The sequence below is a fragment of the Hippocampus bargibanti genome, linkage group LG12 (assembly GCF_051943395.1).
Source record: "Hippocampus bargibanti isolate YZ-2025 linkage group LG12, ASM5194339v1, whole genome shotgun sequence".
Taxonomy (NCBI): Eukaryota; Metazoa; Chordata; class Actinopteri; order Syngnathiformes; family Syngnathidae; genus Hippocampus; species Hippocampus bargibanti.
The window spans coordinates 2,063,496-2,081,266 of NC_142745.1; the positions used below are offsets into that span (position 1 = coordinate 2,063,496).

General features: G+C 40.5%; 2 protein-coding genes across 2 annotated transcripts; both read left to right on the forward strand.

Moving 5' to 3' along the window:
- The first annotated feature begins 577 nt into the window (after positions 1-577).
- On the forward strand, positions 578-8,663 carry ubap1 (ubiquitin associated protein 1). The gene is given in 8 exon segments (XM_089010969.1): positions 578-742; positions 2,396-2,444; positions 2,526-2,650; positions 3,753-4,353; positions 4,356-4,564; positions 5,631-5,789; positions 6,393-6,494; positions 6,580-8,663. Coding segments are annotated over 7 exon segments (1,377 nt in total). The 5' UTR covers positions 578-742; positions 2,396-2,404; the 3' UTR covers positions 6,721-8,663.
- A 1,174-nt stretch (positions 8,664-9,837) lies between these two features.
- Positions 9,838-17,721, forward strand: dcaf12 (DDB1 and CUL4 associated factor 12). The gene is made up of 9 exons (XM_089011098.1): positions 9,838-10,221; positions 12,267-12,554; positions 12,668-12,934; positions 13,905-13,965; positions 14,254-14,447; positions 15,288-15,353; positions 15,588-15,750; positions 15,824-16,002; positions 16,095-17,721. The coding sequence occupies exons 1-9, from the start codon at positions 10,162-10,164 to the stop codon at positions 16,251-16,253; spliced, it is 1,437 nt and encodes a 478-aa protein (XP_088867224.1). The 5' UTR covers positions 9,838-10,161; the 3' UTR covers positions 16,254-17,721.
- Positions 17,722-17,771: the final 50 nt, after the last annotated feature.

Genomic DNA, 17,771 nt, shown 5'->3' on the forward strand with positions numbered 1-17,771 from the left:
GAAGACAGTCACTGTTGTGACACCCGTCACATATATGTACATATATTTAATTAAATTTCATTTCTTAATCTAGTTTCCTCACATTTTACGCCAATAAAACAGAAATTACATTAGTTTTATCATGTATTTGTTTTCTTAACTTTGCCATTTCGTCAAATAAAGACGCATTTATTTAAAAATACATCCATTCATTTAGTATGAATGGTTGTACTTGAAGTGAAGTGAAGTGGAGAAGACTCGACCACGTTTTTATTTGGGATGATAAACAAAACCACGTTCATCAACCGCCATTCTGGAAATCTTTCCAAAAATGGCCAATTGTTTTCACTTTGGATAAGTTTGATATATTGCTTTATATCTGTACCCAAACAATATTTGTGTTTGACACAGATATTAATCAGTTTCTGTTGCATTTGAATTCGTTACAATCCCAATTCATACCACTGGCCAAGTGAAGGCAGAACTACTAGAAAAAGCCCTGAAGAGATTTTGAAAGCGAAGAAGACAAGGAAAACGAAAAAAAGTCTTGGCGAAGAAGAAATACCTGACGTCACGTGAGTAAGTGACGTCATACAGGAACCAGTGGAAGGGAAGGGAGCCGGACAAATCAAGATGGCGTCCCGTGGCAGAAGAGGAAATATATTTCACAATAAATAAATAAAAATCTATCATAATTCTAATTCATACTGTACACTTATAAGAATCAAGTCACACCTGTAATAGCGAGACAAGCCAGATACAGGTGAGAGTAATCTTTGTGTGAGCTGTTTCGTTGCGGGGCGGTGGCAACAGTGTAAGTCGGGGCCACTTGCGAAAGCAATGGCTTTGGAGATTTGTCCTCAAAACTTAAAGCTGTCAGGCATTTAATTCTTCCAAAATTATGTGACACCCCCGTACACACAATGATTCATTTCAGACGTTTCGACTGTGTGTTGACACCTGGTGTTGGCGATGTCAGACTCGAGTGGCGAAACGTATGATAGCTTAGCCGGTTGCTAATCAATAACTTGAGTGTTTCCGCTAATGTTATAGTTGATTACTGTGACTCACACTTAGCGATATAAGACTTGGGAAGAGTTTCACTATTCGACGCATTGGCGAAATGGTTCTCTCTCTATCATAATGCTGAATTAAAAGTAACCCTGCTGCGCTTCCGTGGTCGTTGATAATATGGTCAGAAGCTCTGTTGACACCTACAATGTATTACTTTAACATGAATGTTGACGTTTCAAAGGGGAACCTGATTGCGATTCTACAATGGTTACATAAAGACATTCCTAATAACTATTAATTCACATAGTATGATCTTGTATGACAGCTACAGTCAGTTGGAATCAGTAATCTTTTCGCGACAGAATTTAAAAAAAAAATAATGTTCCAGCGTTCTTCTTGAAGTTCCATGAATAATACTTCTGTATGTATTTATAGTCTTCTACTTAACGTCTCATACATAGCATTTCTTTAAACCGTAACAAAGTAGATCTACATATAGGTAAACAATAGCTTCTTTGTTAATGAAGTCAGGAATTGTTGCCTGACCAAATACTGTAATGGATTATGCATGCTTATATTCAAAGTAGCGGAAAATGTGTAAAGCCATTTGAGAGGGGGAGTTGAGCAGATCTTTTGCTGTGTGTTGGAAAATTCTGTAAATTTGAACCTGTACTCGTTCATTGGGAATTGATGGACATTCTGGACTAAGAACCGATAATTTCATTTAATTTTAATAGAAAATGTAAAGAGGAATAAACAATATTTTATCACAATTTTGATTTAGGGAACCAGATTTAAGCATTTTTAGAATCAATTTCATTCTACGGTCTTTGTGTCATTTCCGAAAGCTAGTTTTTTTTTTTTTTTTGCTTCCAGTTCAAATTCATTGGTTGCATATGTGTTTCAATGTTGTCAATTAATTTAATTTAAAACAGATTCACACAGAATCTGTAAGAGTAGAATCTGTTTTAAATTAGATATCAAGGATGAACTTAATACAACTGTTGTCAATTATTTTTTGGTGAATCATTTGAATAAGATACTTTTGTTGTTTTTGCTCTGGAAATGTTTTTTGGATGTTAATACTTTAAGTTGTGTGAATGAAACATTGTTTAAATATAGTTGCCTTGCCTTGCTTACATGGATATCATCATCCGAGTCGAGGGAATATTTAACTCTACAGTCATGAAAGCATTGATTGTTCAGTGACATTTGTAACTTGACAGTTGAAATGTCATATGGTTTACATATATTCTTTTGCATCAATGTCAATGCATCAAAATATTTTTTTTTTTCAGTTTTAATCCTTCTCCTTCAGTTCAAAATACTGGAATTCCTGCTATTCCACAACTTTTTTTTAACGAATCTTTTCGACGTTCATATCTTTTCCCTCCCTGCCCAGGGGATCTAAATGGCTACAAGGCGGTCTTTATCGGATGCACAAAACAACGGTAAGTATTTCTTTAACTCTTCACATTTCAAGACAACTTTGTTTGTCAGAGAGCTGATGCACATTTTCTCTTTTCACCTAGGACCCATCAGCTACCTTGATGATGTTCCCTTCAAGGTTAATGAAAAATTTCGCTGTCCTGCCAAGGTGGGACTACCTGTTGGCTTTTGTCTACCGGACTGCGCCTCTCTGTTGGTGGAATCAAAGGTAGTTTTGTTATTCAAGCCACGTTCAAACGGCATCCCCGATAAAATGGTGTGACTTGTTTTTTTTTTTGCCTCTTGATCATTTTCAGTCGTCCAACTAAAATGTGCTCATGTTCAGTCTTGGAAATAAAGTGAAAGGGTTTTAAAACGATCGTGCAAAAAAAGTCTGTGATGCCTTAAAGGACAACCGACACCATTTTTTTGTTTCCTAACTGACATCAGAAAAACGTTTGATAGCATCTAAAATACCCAAAACACGCAGGCTGATATTTTTAGTCAAATACAAAACACCAATAAAAATGACTTAAAGTGTCCCAAAACTACTGCAAAATGACCTCGGAGATGCCGAGTTTCAGAAGGTGCCGCCCCCTTCTTCGTAACGTCACGCCAGGACGTCTTTACCTTGCTCGAGAATCAAAACAATTGCTTCAGATTTGAGAAGATCCTTTCTTGTTACTCATCCGGTTATTATGATTCAAATAGTTCTGAAGAGGAAAGCATACATGTTTGAAATCGATTAAAGGAGTCCTCCCATATCAATTCGAGCCGTTAATGACAGCAATGTAGCGTCTCAGAAAATGCACAAGATGGCACCAAGGCTCCTTTGGAAATGGGCTGATTTGTCTCCTGGGAATTTGTGTCAGCGAATATCAAATAGTAGTCTTGGTGCAACACACAACAATTCACCATCGCATTGTTTATATGTTTTCCTTCTAATTTCGCCATCAACAAAAAGTTTTCAGACCAATCAAAATACCGCAAAATGCATTGTGTGTCGCTTTCTCGGTCAGTGGCGTTCCTTCAGTGACGTGACGTAGGGAATCGTCATCCACTCGAAAACAAGACTCCCTGAATATTCAACGCGAGTCTTGAAATGTAAAATATAGCTATGCGGTGGAATCTTTGTAAAATACGCTCAGTCGAAGTCATTTGAAGTGATTTTACAAATTATGGACACAACCTTTCCGGAGGCGTCGGTTGTCCTTTCAATGGCTGCGCTTTATTTGTGATTTTTTTTTTGTATTAAAAAATATATAAAGAGAACATCACGGGTGTTCCTTTTTTTAACTATCATCAATGTCCTCTTTCTATGATCACAACAGTACGACTTTTCTCTGGAGAAATTAAGCGTCCGATGGGGCGTGGAGCTGACGGAGGCACGAGCGGCAGAGGCGCGAGCAAAAGAAGCCGCCGCGAAGCAGGAAGCAGAAAATCGCAAAAACACGTCTGAGTCTGACGACGCGAATGGCGCCGCAGGGAAGAAAGCCCCCTCTGCTGTTGAAGACCACGATCCTCCGCCACCGGCGATGAACCCGATTCTGGCAGGATTGAGCCACGGTGCGATACTCACACCTCTTCCTGCTCCAAGTCTCGGTCCGAGGAAAATCCAGCCCAGCACTCCTCAGTCACAAGGCCTCAATCTTGCCGACTTTGAGCGGGAAGAGGATCCCTTTGACAAGCTGGAGCTTAAAACTTTAGATGACAAAGAGGAGCTTCGGACCATTCTCCAGCGCCAACCTCAACCCGCTTTGTCCGTATGCCCTCCGGTTGGGTCCCAGCAAAGGCCCGGTTCTCATCGAAACACCCCGTCGCCTCCCAACAACACCAGCCTTCCCGCAAAAGCAGGTTTTGCCCATAAACCAAATGGCTTGGTTGCCTTGATGGATATGGACATGGTTGGGCAACAGGGGAAATCGGGTTTGGAAGCGAGGATCGACCCTGCAACATCCGCTCTCTGACCTTTCCCAAGCTGTCGGATTCCGGGGATCCCGAACCAGTTCGATACAGCGCACGCAACAACGCTCCCACGCCTTCTCCCCGACGGAACCTACCCAATGGCAGCCCTCCGATTAAAAACAAGCCCCAAGTTATCGTCGCCCCAGAGCACTTTTGTAAAAGTGGTGGACCAAAACAGGTGAGGAACAACTCACATCAACTACTTAAAGGACGACCGACGTCTCCGGACAAGTTGTGTCCATAATTTGTAAAATCACTTCAAATGACTTCGACTGAGCGTATTTTAAGAAGATTCCACCGCATATAGCTATATTTTACCTTTTAAAGGACAACCGACGTCACATTTTTATTTCTTAACTGACATCAGAAAAACATTTTATAGCATCTAAAATAGCCAAAACACGCAGTATGATATTTTTAGTCAAATGCAAAACACCAATAAAAATGACTTAAAGTGTCCAAAATCTGCAAAAAAAAATGAGCTGCGAATTGGGCATTTTCAGAAAGTCCCGCCCCCACTTCGTGACGTCACGCAAGACGACAATGGCTTCAGATTCGGAGAATATGCTTTCTTGTTACACGTCCAGTTATGAATATGATTCAAATAGTTCTGAAGAGGAAAGCATACATGTTTGCAATCGATTAAATAATTTATTCTGTGCCATTTTGAGGCAAAATCGGGGGGAAATATCTGACCCAAAAAGAGGCAGAAAATGGCGACTTCTTGTAGACATGACAGCGTATTGCGTTTCCACAGGCTGATAAATTCCTTATGTGGAGCTTGGACGCCCTCTTCTGGCGCAACACGAGGTTTTCAGACCAAACAAGCATTGACGTGATGGAAGGACTGCTACAATGTGTCCTTTTTTTCCGGTCAGGGGCGTTCCTTCAGTGACGTCACATACAGACTCGTCACCAACTCAAAAACAAGACTTCCGGAATATTCAGCACAAGTCTTAAAACGTAAAATATAGCTATATGAGGTGGAATATTTGTCAAATACGCTCAGTAGAAGTCATTTGAAGCCATTTTACAAATTATGGACACAACTTGTCCGGAGACGTCGGTTATCCTTTAAGTCATTTTTATTGGTCTTATTTGCATTTGACTAAAAATATCAACCTGTGTGTTTAGGGTATTTTAGATGCTCTAAAACGTTTTTCTAATGTCAGTTAGGAAACAAAAAAATAGTGTCCTTTAAGGACCAAAAGTTTCATCGCTATTCTTCTCATCTTGACTCCCAGGTCAACTCGGGGTCGGGTTCCGCTGGCTTGCCATGCGGAGGAGCCTTACTAAGCATGACCCCTGGTGAGCGCCAGTGTGTGGAAACCCTTGTGGGCATGGGCTATTCCTATGAGGGTGTTCTTCGGGCCATGCAGCGACAAGGCCAGAATGTGGAGCAGGTATGACCCAACAGCCCAATCGTCACTCGCGTCCCTTACGTGAATGTGCTCAAAATGGACGTCGGTACCGTTTGCAGTGAAACGTGCTGCAAAAACGGGACTTTTACATGTCAATCCACTGTCAGTGTCTCTTATCTCATTCGCGACCATTGCCGAATTTGTTCAGGTTTTGGTTTTTCTTGCGGCATGTTCTGATAAAGCGCTGGTCACACCTCTGGCAATTTTTTTTTCCCTGCCATGAGGGGGCAGAATTAACCTTTTGTCCATGTTAGCTTTTTGTTAGAGCTTCCGCTGTTGTTAAAGTGCTATATAAATTAATATGGATGCATTGCATTGTATTTTGTACAGCCGCCCCCATTTCAAGATCAGATAACTCCAGACCCATATAACTTAGGAATTAACTCTTTTTTTTCTGATGAAAGAAGAGAGTGTAAGTTTTCTTACATTGCATTGAATGTTTATGTAGTCCTATAACTCAATATTCTGTGTATCCTGGAATTTGAGTGAGAATGACAAAAACCCTGGCACTGAAGTGGACACATTTTTTTTGCACATCGTCTGGCGGTGAATGACTTCCAATGATCGTTGTCCACCTCATCCAAGGTGCTGGATTATCTCTTCGTCCATGGACGTCTATGTGAGCGGGGCTTTGATGCAAGCGCGGTGGAGGAATGCTTAGAGTTGTACCAGTGCTCAGAAGAAAAGGTCAGTGGCCAAACGGAACTTTTCCAAGACGATTTTCTCTTTATGGCCGTTGTCAATTCACATGTTTCTTCTCCTTTCTCGTCAGGCGCTGCAATTCCTCGAGCTGATGTCTAGATTCGGAGAGATGGGATTCGAACGGGAGGCCATCAAAGAAGTGCTTCTGGTCCACAACAATGATCAAGACAAGGCGCTTGAGGACTTGATGGCTCGGGCTACCGCGAGCTGAGCCCAGCCGATGACGCGATCGCCGCTGGGCCCTGTGACCTGTGACCTTATAACCACCTCACGCAACCACCTCTTTTTTTTCTGACCCCCCCCTTCTGAAAATCACACCATGCCCTGCAACATGTGCTTGCCTCGACTACGGATGGGTCAACCCGGGAGAGCGCATGTTTCTTTCTGTGCTCCAACGTATTGTCTCTCAAGCACTTTTAAGACTGCGTGCCAAGAGTCTCAATACTTCACAGCGGTGTTTCTTTCTCATCAACGCTGAGGTTAGGTTCCAGGAACTGGGACTGTGAAGGGATTGAAGACTGGAGATGAGGACCGAGGAGAATTGGGCTTTTTGGCTTTGACGCCATTTATATTTGCTTCCACTTGGAAGTGTCGATCTGACTGCGGGTCAGAATCGGGAAGAGGTATAAACCTTTGAAAACCGCTTTGCCAGCCAATCTGCCATCTTCCACTACCCTGGAGATATCATAAGTGTGATGAGAAGGAATAACGGGCTATTCTTGAAATTGCAACAAAAGTCCAAAGGAGGAACATTACACCACAGAGAGAAAAGAAGTGCCCGTGACGCTTCACTTTACCGTCTTTGATTTGTAGCTCTGTTCATTTGGACACGTTTCATGTCATTTTCAGCGTTTAACGTCATTTGATTTTTACATTCACGTCACCGAACGTTCATCATTGCAACCCAGAAAATATGTGGCTACCACAAGTCCAGTTTGCTCTTTTCCCTGCACCGGAACAACCTGTTGCACAAAATGGCGAGAGATGGAGACTCTCTCCTGTTGATGAAACAGTACAAAGAAAAATCTTACACATACACACACATTCTCATCATTATCAAGTTATTTAAAATAGTACGCTGTAACTTTAATTTGAACATATAGAGTTTGATAAGATGTAAAGTACGCTAACACAAATGACACTTTTTAATTTTGTTTGCATCCTGGAAAGGCGTGGATGGGCGATGTGTGTTGAGAAATTTGGTGCATTTTTGCAGCCGCATCATAGTGCAATAGAGACATGCAACTGTTGACTGGTTTTTGAGTCTTGCTGGAAATTTGGTTGGAAATTTGATATGAGTGATTCCCCCCCCCTTCTCATTTTATCATTTCATCCATTTAATCAAACATGACTTATATTGGTTGACTTGTCATATGTTTCCATTAATCTGACTCAGATTTGTTGCCAAAACTTTAGACATAGATGTAAAAAAGGGGACGTTTTGTGATAATGCACAATTGAAGGAAGGGACAAGAATGTGAGAAACAACATAACAAGACCCCCCCCCTCCCCAAATCAAAAGAAGTCAGATAGTAGGAGCATCCAATTTGACAATTTGAATAATGTTCATGACCAAGCGGGGGTCAAATCAGTACCAGCCACTCATGCTCCTTAACCCTAAAGTCTATTTTAGTTACTTGAGCCTAAATGACTGAAGCATCTATGGTAAAATATCAATTTGCACATAGGAACAAATTTTTAACCCTTTTTTTTAACCCTCATTTGTCCACCATTAACATTTGTCACTTTTCAACCACGAGCAATCTTAAATTCCTGACGTTAGTTCTGTCTTTTCTGTTTCGTTTAAACACTTGGCTTCATTTTTTTTTTAATCTGTCGTGTCTATTTTGCTTACTACAACAAAATACAAACAATCATTTTTACGCCACTAAATTGAGAGTCGTTGGGATGTACCGTTGGTTTTGGGGCCTTATCCATCAATGTCTCATGCTGTGTCAGGCTCAACTTTAAGGGTTGTCATATACGCCTAATTTATCCTATAACATGTTGTGTTGGTTCGAATGCATTTTGGTGACAACGTAATTGGACATAATAAGGTGAATGGCTTCCTGAATTGTGAGTTAGAAATGTTCCGTTTTCTCTGCTGTAACTTGAAAGATCCCATTGAATAAATAACGCAAATCTTTTCAATAATCTTGACTGTCTTGTATTTCTTGTTAAATGCTTTTTATGTTTATGTCTATCTCTTATATCCATCCAATGTGGGAGGAAACCGGACGACCCAGAGAAAACCCACGTGGGCCCGGGGAGAATATGCAAACTCCACACAGGGAGGCCGAACCAGGTCTTGAATTCACAACCTCTGCACTATGAAGTTAGCATGCTAACCACATGACAACCCAGCCACCCTATACCTCTTATAGGTATTTTAAAATGGCCGCAATTTGATAAATATTAGGATACAAAAAAATCTAATTTTATGCTGGTTTGCAAGTGGAAGACCATACGAGGCTTTATATATTATAACAAGACAGCCGATTTAATAACCTGGCCTTGAGTGATCCACCTCTTGATACCTGCACACATATTACATTGCAATTATGTGACAAAAGTTTATTATTATTATTATTATAGTATAGTAATATTATTATATTATCGTAGTAGTAGTATTATTATTTGCACGTTTGTATTTTTTGTCTGTTAGCTGGCTATCTATTAGCTGACTATCTAGCTATCTAGCTAGCTGGCTATCTATTAGCTATCCATCTGGCTACCTATTAGCTAGCTAGTTAGCTTTTTATTCATTTGAGTTATTCCGGGTTGAGTGAACGGTGGTGCGTGTGGCTGCCACTGCTCACCCACAGAACAACTTATCCTGTGACTGTAAAGTGACCTTGAAAGTTTTGAAAGGCGCTTATAAATGAAATGTATTATTATTATTATTATTATTATTATTATTATTTTATTATTATTATTATTATTATTATTATTATGTTATTATTATTATTGTTATTATTATTATTGTTATTATTATTATTATTATTTGCACGTTTGTTTGTTTTTTTGTCTTTGACGAGGACCATCTTGCTTAGCGTCATCTCTCTACTCAATGAGTCAAATACCGTACTTTTCCCTCGCCAACGTAGACGCTTCGGTCATGTTTATTATTATTATTATTATTATTATTATTATTATTATTATTATTATTATTATTATTATTATTATTATTATTATTATTATTATTGGAAACAATCAAACCAGCAATACAGTAAACTTGTAACCTAAAAATAAAAATCATGAATGCTCGCGCGCGGGCCTCGTGAACGAGCCCGTAAACTCAGGCGCGTTCACGCGTGACCTTGTTTGTGTTGACGTTTAATGAGTGCGGCTGCGCGCTTGGCCAATGAACTTGCCGTTGCTGACGCGTTTCACCGAGGGAAAAAAGAACTCACTGAAGCGGGCGACTTTAGTGGCGATTTGCAAATACGGAGCAAGTTAACGCGATTAATTCTCTAACAACCCCAGACAGACTAGCGAAGAGGCAACGCATCCCGTATGTAATCGCCCTTGCTTGTCACCGGACGCCGCCAGTAAAGGCCAACGATCAAAATCGTTTATCGACATTATATGATCCAACGCCCAGAGTCGGGTTTACCCTCCATGTGGGTGAGGGAATTGTGTGTGTCAGATTATGGCGAGAAAAACAGTTAGCAGGAAAAGAAAGGCAGGAGAGCTCAAGGACCAACAACAGGTAGGCGGAAACCGGTGGATCTCACTGGCTAAGATACGAAAATTGATGGTAGCATGCTAACTAGCTTCGTGCTAAATATGTTCGCGTGATTATCATCTGTGCCAGCGGGGGGACACGTTTTTTTGCCACTCCGGCGATCGGTGTCGCTAAACAACCCGATAACCAACATAAAATGCATTATGGGATATTAAAAACGTGTGCGTGTCCATACGTTCACGTTGGGAGACGTCAGGCAGATCACAACGACTGCTAAAGGTACCCGAATATGTTGCAGCCAGATCGGATATGTCGGTTTTTAGACTGTCGCCGGCTAGCGAATGGTGATGCTATGTCAAAGTGTACATTGGATTTCGTTCACGTCTGAAAATCTTCCGTTAAGTGAACATGTCTCCCAAACTGGAGTAAAAACACAAAGTGACCAAACAATTACAACGGCCAACCTAAATTTGAACATCCCAACAGATTAGCCATAAAAGCTTCGTTTTTTATCATAATAAATGTCTACTATACACACGCGTATTATTGTACTGCAAAATACGTGATGTGTGGGACTGCCAGGACTATTGTCAGAAAACATTTATTTTCCAACCAAACAAAAATGTCCCCTCAATTTTGGATAGAATCTATCCAACATTGATCTATCCTATAGAAAGTGTTATGACAAGACAACCTGTTGCTGCTTCCCCATGAGAGTGTGCTGCTCCTGTCCGAGAACAACATTGCATTTTGCCTATTTTCGTCTAACTCAAGGACGTCACCAAGGGCGTCTGTTTTTAGACATGGATAAGATCAAGATGATGGTGATGGAGATCCGTGCGATTCTGGAAGTATCATTTGATAAGAAGGGTGGTGAATGTGTGTTAGACTCCAGGTGGATTACAAGAAGATATCTCTTTTGGGACACCAGTTCTGGAACATTCCTGGCTCGCTTTGTATTCCCAATATGGGCTATTTATCAGAAATCAGTAAACCGTTATTCGTCCCAGAATGGGGGAATTTGCAGTCCACAGCAGCAATTTAGAAAACAAGATATTCTGAGCACAGCAAAATAAAAATATCAACTGTATACTGTAAATGTGCCAAAACGTTTCATAAAAAAAACTACATAGTGCAAGTATCAAGAAAGGCATCGTGATATATGTAGCTGTATTGCATCAACCCATATTTACAAGTGTCCAGTTTTTTTTAGATGTGTCCATTTTTGCGCATATTGGCTTCATTGAAGACTTGAAATTATACCTGAGCGTGAAGTGTTGTCAGCCCACAGTTTATCTCACCCTGAAACCGTAAAACTAGTTTTGATGATATTGATAATAGGTTACATTTATGTATAGCACATTTCTAGGGACTCTACGGTGTTTCAATGATTTGTCTCAGTTCATCCACAAACCTAATAACAGTGTCTGAAACTCATGACGAAAAGTTAGCGGACACCAGGGCAGACAACTCTGAAAAGTTGCCTGCCCGATTTTTCACAACTTGAAACACAATAAGACGCCTAATTGCAAAAAAAAAAAAAAAAAAACATTGTTGCAAAGTATAAAGGATTTCTGATCAGAATATATAACAGAACAACACTTTAAAATGCACCCGGAAGTTATTCGATGCAGGCTTCTGATTGGCTGCCGAGTATGTCAATTGCCAAGCGAACCGAAATTAAAAATTGCCAAACGAACCGAAATTTCAAACCGAACGAATATTTCGAAATCGGAATAAAGCAAACGTTTGATTTGAATGTATTTATTTTTATTTTTTTTCTAGAAAAAGTTGTGGGCCATCCGGGCAGAAAGGTTCTGGAAGTTGTACGCCTGGCGTAAAATTACACGCCTCGGGCATCCGGGCAGATGTTATTTCAAACACTGCTAATAAGGGGACAAGCAGTGTCAACGATGGATGGATAGTACAAAATACTAATTTTAATACAGTAAAGTCTCGTTATATCGATATTCAAGGGAGTCCGAAAAAATATCGATATAACCGGGACTATCGATATATCCGATATCGATATAACGAGACTTTACTGTATTTCAATGTTCTTCTTTCAGCTGGGCTGGTGTCAGACGCCATACAAGCGGAGCCGTGTCTCTTGTTCTTCGCGTCACGCGCAATGGTGGCACAGTCGCCACTCGGTCGTCTGCGCCCTGCAGGGTCGAGAGCTCAGACCTCAGCAGCAGCATGAGTTGCGGCTCCAGCGTAGCTTACGCGGCTTTGCGGCCGGTAGGCTGCCCGGTATCTTGAAAGAGAGGGAGTTCTCTCTTGGGCGTCTGAATAAAGTTTTTGCCTCGCAGTGGCTCAACCAACAGCAGGTTGTATGCGGGACCAAATGTAACACGGTAACATGTTTAACATTTCTGAAATTTGATCTCAAAATTCTTCATTGGAATTGTGATGATGATAATAATAATAAAAGGATGCTGTCACACCACATCCCTGTTCTTCTTTTCAGCTTTTTGTAGCCAATGTCATGACGGGGCAGATCACTCGAATTCCCATGTTGAAGGACAGGGAATGTCACGGTGGCGATTCTGTTGTCGGAGTGGTGCAGAATTACCACACCACAGCAAGTTCCCATTCCCGTCTCGACCAGCAGGGCTGTGGGATCCACGCCATTGAAATCAACCCCTCAAGGACCCTCTTAGCGACCGGGGGTGACAACCCCAACAGTCTCGCCATCTACAAGCTTCCAACGCTAGACCCCGTTTGTGTTGGTGATGTAAGTTGTCTGCCCGTTCTCAACGTGTATGACTGTAAAAGGACAACCGACACCTCCGGACAAGTTGTGTCCATAATTTGTAAAATCGCTTCAAATGACTTCTACTGAGCGCATTTGACAAAGATTCCATCGCATGTAGCTAGATTTTACACTTTAAGACTTGCGCTGAATATTCAGGAAGTCTTGTTTTTGAGTTGGTGACGAGTCCGTACGTGACGTCACTAAAGGAACACCCCTGACCGAGAAAGCGACACACAATAATGCATTTTGGGTACTTTGTTTGGTCTGAAAACGTCGTGTCGATGGCGAAATTAGAAGGAAAACACATAAATAACGCGATGGTGAATCGTTGTGTGTTACACCAAGACTACTATTTGATAGTAGTTGTATCAAATTCCTAGCAGACAAATCAGCCCATTTCCAACGGAGCTTGGGCGCCATCTTGTGCATTTTCGGGGAGCTTCATTGGAGTCCAGGCGCCTCAAAATGATACGGAAGGACTTCTTTAATCGATTGCAAACATGTATGCTTTCCACTTCAGAACTATTTGAATCATATTCATAACTGGATGAGTAACAAGAAAGCATCTTCTCCGAATCTGAACTCCGTGAGCCCTTTGTTTTGATTCTTGAGCAAGGCAAGACGTCCTGCCGTGACGTCACGAACAAGGGGGCGGGACTTTTTTAAAATCCCCAGTTCCGAAGGTCATTTTTGTAGCAGTCTTTGGACACTAAGTCATTTTTATTTGTGTTTTGCATTTGACTAAAAATATCAGCCTGCGTGTTTTGGGTATTTTAGATGCTATCAAACGTTTTTCTGATGTCAGTTGGGAAACAAAAAAAATGGTGTCGGTTGTCCTTTAACATTTTCCTTGTGGTTGTCATCACTTCGACCTTATTGCTACACTTTGAAATGATGCAAAACCGTGCTGTCTTTTTTTTTTCTCATGTGGGGGTCTTTTGTTTGTTAGGATGGCCACAATGACTGGATCTTCTCAATAGCGTGGATTAGTGACAGGATGGCAGTGTCTGGTGAGTTCTCTGTATGAATGACAGGTTTTAGGGGGTTTTGCTGCACCACATACCCGTGGATGAAATTGTTTATTATGTAAAAAGAGTGGGGTACTTTTCTTCAAATATCCTCCATGTTTTTTTTTGCAAAGGAGATGTGGCGAGCGATCACAAAAATGCTGTGAAGAATGTGCCTCGTGATTATCCTGAAAATAATCATTGATGAGCAGCGCATTTCGGTTTGGGATGTCGGTAGTTTATGACTTTACTTGACACAACTTACGTGTTTTGCAACGATTCAATTTGTAGGTTCTCGGGATGGCTCCATGGGTCTGTGGGAAGTAACGGAAGAAGTCATGAGCAGGACACAACACAGTCAGAACGAAACGGCCATGCCCTCCTATGCCCACATTTCCCACCGAGCCCTCAAAGACATCCCAAAGGAGTCCACCCACCCGTATAACTGTAAAGTCCGCGCTTTGGCTTTCAACAACAACCACAAAGTGAGCATTGCCTTCCAACAGCCACAAAGAATCTTTATTCTGTTTACATACAAATTCACATGGTGTGGATCATCTGTTTGCCCTATCTAGCTAGCTATCTGGCTAGCTAGCTAGCCAGCCATTTATGAATTTATGTATTTATTAATTTGTTTATATATTTGTTTAGTCATTTATTTGTTTATTCATTCATGTATTTATTCATTTATTTATTAATTCGTTTATTTATTTATTTATTTGTTTGTTTATTTTTTATTTACTCATTTATTCATTTGTTTATGTGTGGATTTATTAGTTAATTCATTTGTTTATTTATTCCCCCTTATATTTATTTATTTATCAATGTATGTATTTATTTGTATTTTTTTTTTCGATTACTTTTTTCTAATAGTCCTTTCATATAAAGAAAAAAAAACTTGAAGAATAGTGGGCCATGTTAACTCATCGAGCTAGCTAGCTATTTGCCCATCTATTTGCTATCTAGCTGGATGGCTATCTAACTAGCTATCTATTAGCTATATAGCTATCTAGCTGGCTGGCTACCTATCTAGCTCGCTGACTATTAGCTCTCTAGCCAGCTAGCTAACTATTAGGTATCTATTGGCTAGCTAGCTAGCTTTCTATCTATTTGAGTTACTTCTGGGTTGAGCGAACGCTGACGCGTATGGCTGCCGCTGCTCACCCACAAAAAAAAGTGATCATGTGACCGTGACGTGACCTTGAGAGTTTTGAAAGGCGCTTATAAGTGAAATGGATTATTATGATGATGATTATTATTATTATTTGTTCCCACTATTTATTTATAGACAACATTTATTGGTTTATTGATTTATTTATTTTCAGGAGTTGGGTGCTGTATCTTTGGATGGCTACTTCCACCTATGGAAAGCGGAGCGCAGCTTGTGCAAGGCAAGATCACCTTTTTTTACCATGTTAGAAAATAGAAAATTATGTTTATTTTTCATAGCAGAGCACATATGATATGAAATATTTGAGGAGTCGTTCGTTCACACTGATATTGGCGATGTATCAGCTGATCTATTGGGCATTGACCGAGTCAAATGCTTTACAACTGTGTCTGTTTGGACGTCAATGTTGTATGCTCAAGTCTTATTTGTTTATCCTGCATTGTTTCCCCTGCAGCTTTTATCTACAAAACTGCCACATTGCAAAGAGAACGTGTGTCTGGCATACGGGCAGGACTGGTCAGTCTACGCTGCCGGATCTCAGGCCCACGTGTCTTTTTTGGATCCTCGTCAGCCCACGCAAAATATCAAATCTGTCAATTCCAGAGAGAGGGGAAGTGGTGAGTGGGTCACTCTTTTTTTCCTCAATAAATCCGTCTCCCGCATTGCTTAGAAAATGAATTGTGTACGCAGGGATCCGCTCGGTGAGTTTTTATGAGCACATCGTGACAGTCGGCACTGGCCAGGGTTCGCTTCTCTTCTACGACATTCGCGCTCAGAGATTCCTGGAGAACGCTTTGCTTCCAAACGGAGGCTACCGGAAGTGCTCGGGAGAGGGCATTCTCAAGCTCACAACAGGAAAAGGCTGGCTGGTATGTCATGATTGGTCCATTTGTTACAGCGAGTGATTTGCAAAAACCGCAGTCCACGTGATTCATGCAAATTTTACCCTCATTTTTGATAGAATCATGACGAGACGTGGAGGAGTTATTTCTCAGACCTTCATTCCTTTCCGAATGCCGTGTACACGCACTGCTACGACCACTCCGGCACCAAACTGTTTGTAGCCGGCGGACCGCTTTGTTCCGGCCTCCACGGCAACTATGCAGGATTGTGGAGCTAGCTAGCTAGCTAGCTAGCCGGGTTATCCTCCGCATCCCTGCATGATGACATCCACATTTTTTTTTTATCCAAACGGTCCCTCCAAACCTCTCCTTCTGCAACATCATTGTCTCTGTTGGACTCAGGAGCATGTGACCTTGTCCTCAAATATCACAGCTATGATTCTTGTCAAACATCTTTGTGAGCATATTTTAACATCCTGTTGCCTGTCTTCCATTTAGTCTTTCCACCGAAGGCAATCTTTTTTTTTTTTTTTTTTTAATAGCGCAGTAGCTGCCAATGAGGAGTTTTTAAAACCCAGAGCCAACTATGACAAATAACACCATTTGCAATTGGTTGGGTTTGTATTATGGAAGGCATTACTGTGTAAAATATTACAATGCTTTTGTAAAAATGACACAAATGGCAATATAACAAAAAAAGGGGAAGAAAACAGGACTGCAGAAGAAATTTGAAGGACCTAACGCATGCAGTTTGACGGCTGGAACGCATTCAGGTCGGCCTCAAAACAATCACCAAAAGCTTTTCTTTACTTCAGTGCGGTGAAATGAAGACGGTTTACCCCAATCAAAATAAGACATTTTTTGGAAATGTGTATGGCTGCAATCATACAGGAGAAATATGATCGCTAAATACAATGTTCTGTTGTGATATAGCCCCTTTTTTGTGACTGATTTGAGTGACATACACCTGCTGATATTATTTGTTTTATATGTATTTATTTACCCCTTCGATCACACACGTTTGAATGGCTTGGGGTGATGATCTAATTTTTGAAGGTGTATTGTCTCTTACCATAAACCCCTTCTTGGCTCATGTTGCTGTCCGATTGGACTAGAACGCTTTCTGCAGTTTTGCACACTTTTTTTTGTGTTTGTATACTTACATATTTCAATTCTGGTCTGACTCGATTATTTACACTTTTTGTTTATTTCATATGCAGAGTTTCTGGTCAAATCGAGCGTTTTTTTTTTTAAATTGATTTGGTTAACTTGCTTTTGACACCGAGACCTCTCAGCGAATAGGGAACAAGAACTCATAGCTCTAAAAATGTTTGATCGAACACGGAGAGTTAGTAACGTGCATTCACAGTTGTAAGATTTCAATTTTTTTTGTATCAGGGAGATATCTTAATGTCCTCGTTTGGTAGAGGCAGAGTAGACCAGAGTAAATTGTTTGGTCTTTCTGTGAAAGACTGCCATAGGCGATTTGTTTTCTTTTTTTTTTTCCTTTTTTTAACGTGGACTGATTGAAAAGAGAACCCTAAATTACACCCACAATTTGAACAAAGTAACCCCACACTCAATGTAAATACATGTATATGTATGTGTGAAATACACAAGAACACTTGTATGCATTTTTATGTATATTTCTGAGGAAGTGTGTGGATTGTTGTCTACGAATCGACTTTTTTATACACAACTCATGAATGTTTTTACTCAGACGCAATGTGGGAATCTAAAAAAATTCTTGAATAATAAAACAAGTAAATAAATACGAAATGTATATTGAATAGTTT

What these genes read in the sequence shown, in the direction of transcription:
- dcaf12 (XM_089011098.1), top strand. Translation starts at nt 10,162, where the DNA reads ATGGCGAGAAAAACAGTTAGCAGGAAAAGAAAGGCAGGAGAGCTCAAG. An exon ending in ACCCCGTTTGTGTTGGTGAT is followed by an intron (nt 12,935 to 13,904) that starts GTAAGTTGTCTG and finishes TTTGTTTGTTAG; the next exon opens with GATGGCCACAATGACTGGAT. An exon ending in CTTTCAACAACAACCACAAA is followed by an intron (nt 14,448 to 15,287) that starts GTGAGCATTGCC and finishes ATTTATTTTCAG; the next exon opens with GAGTTGGGTGCTGTATCTTT.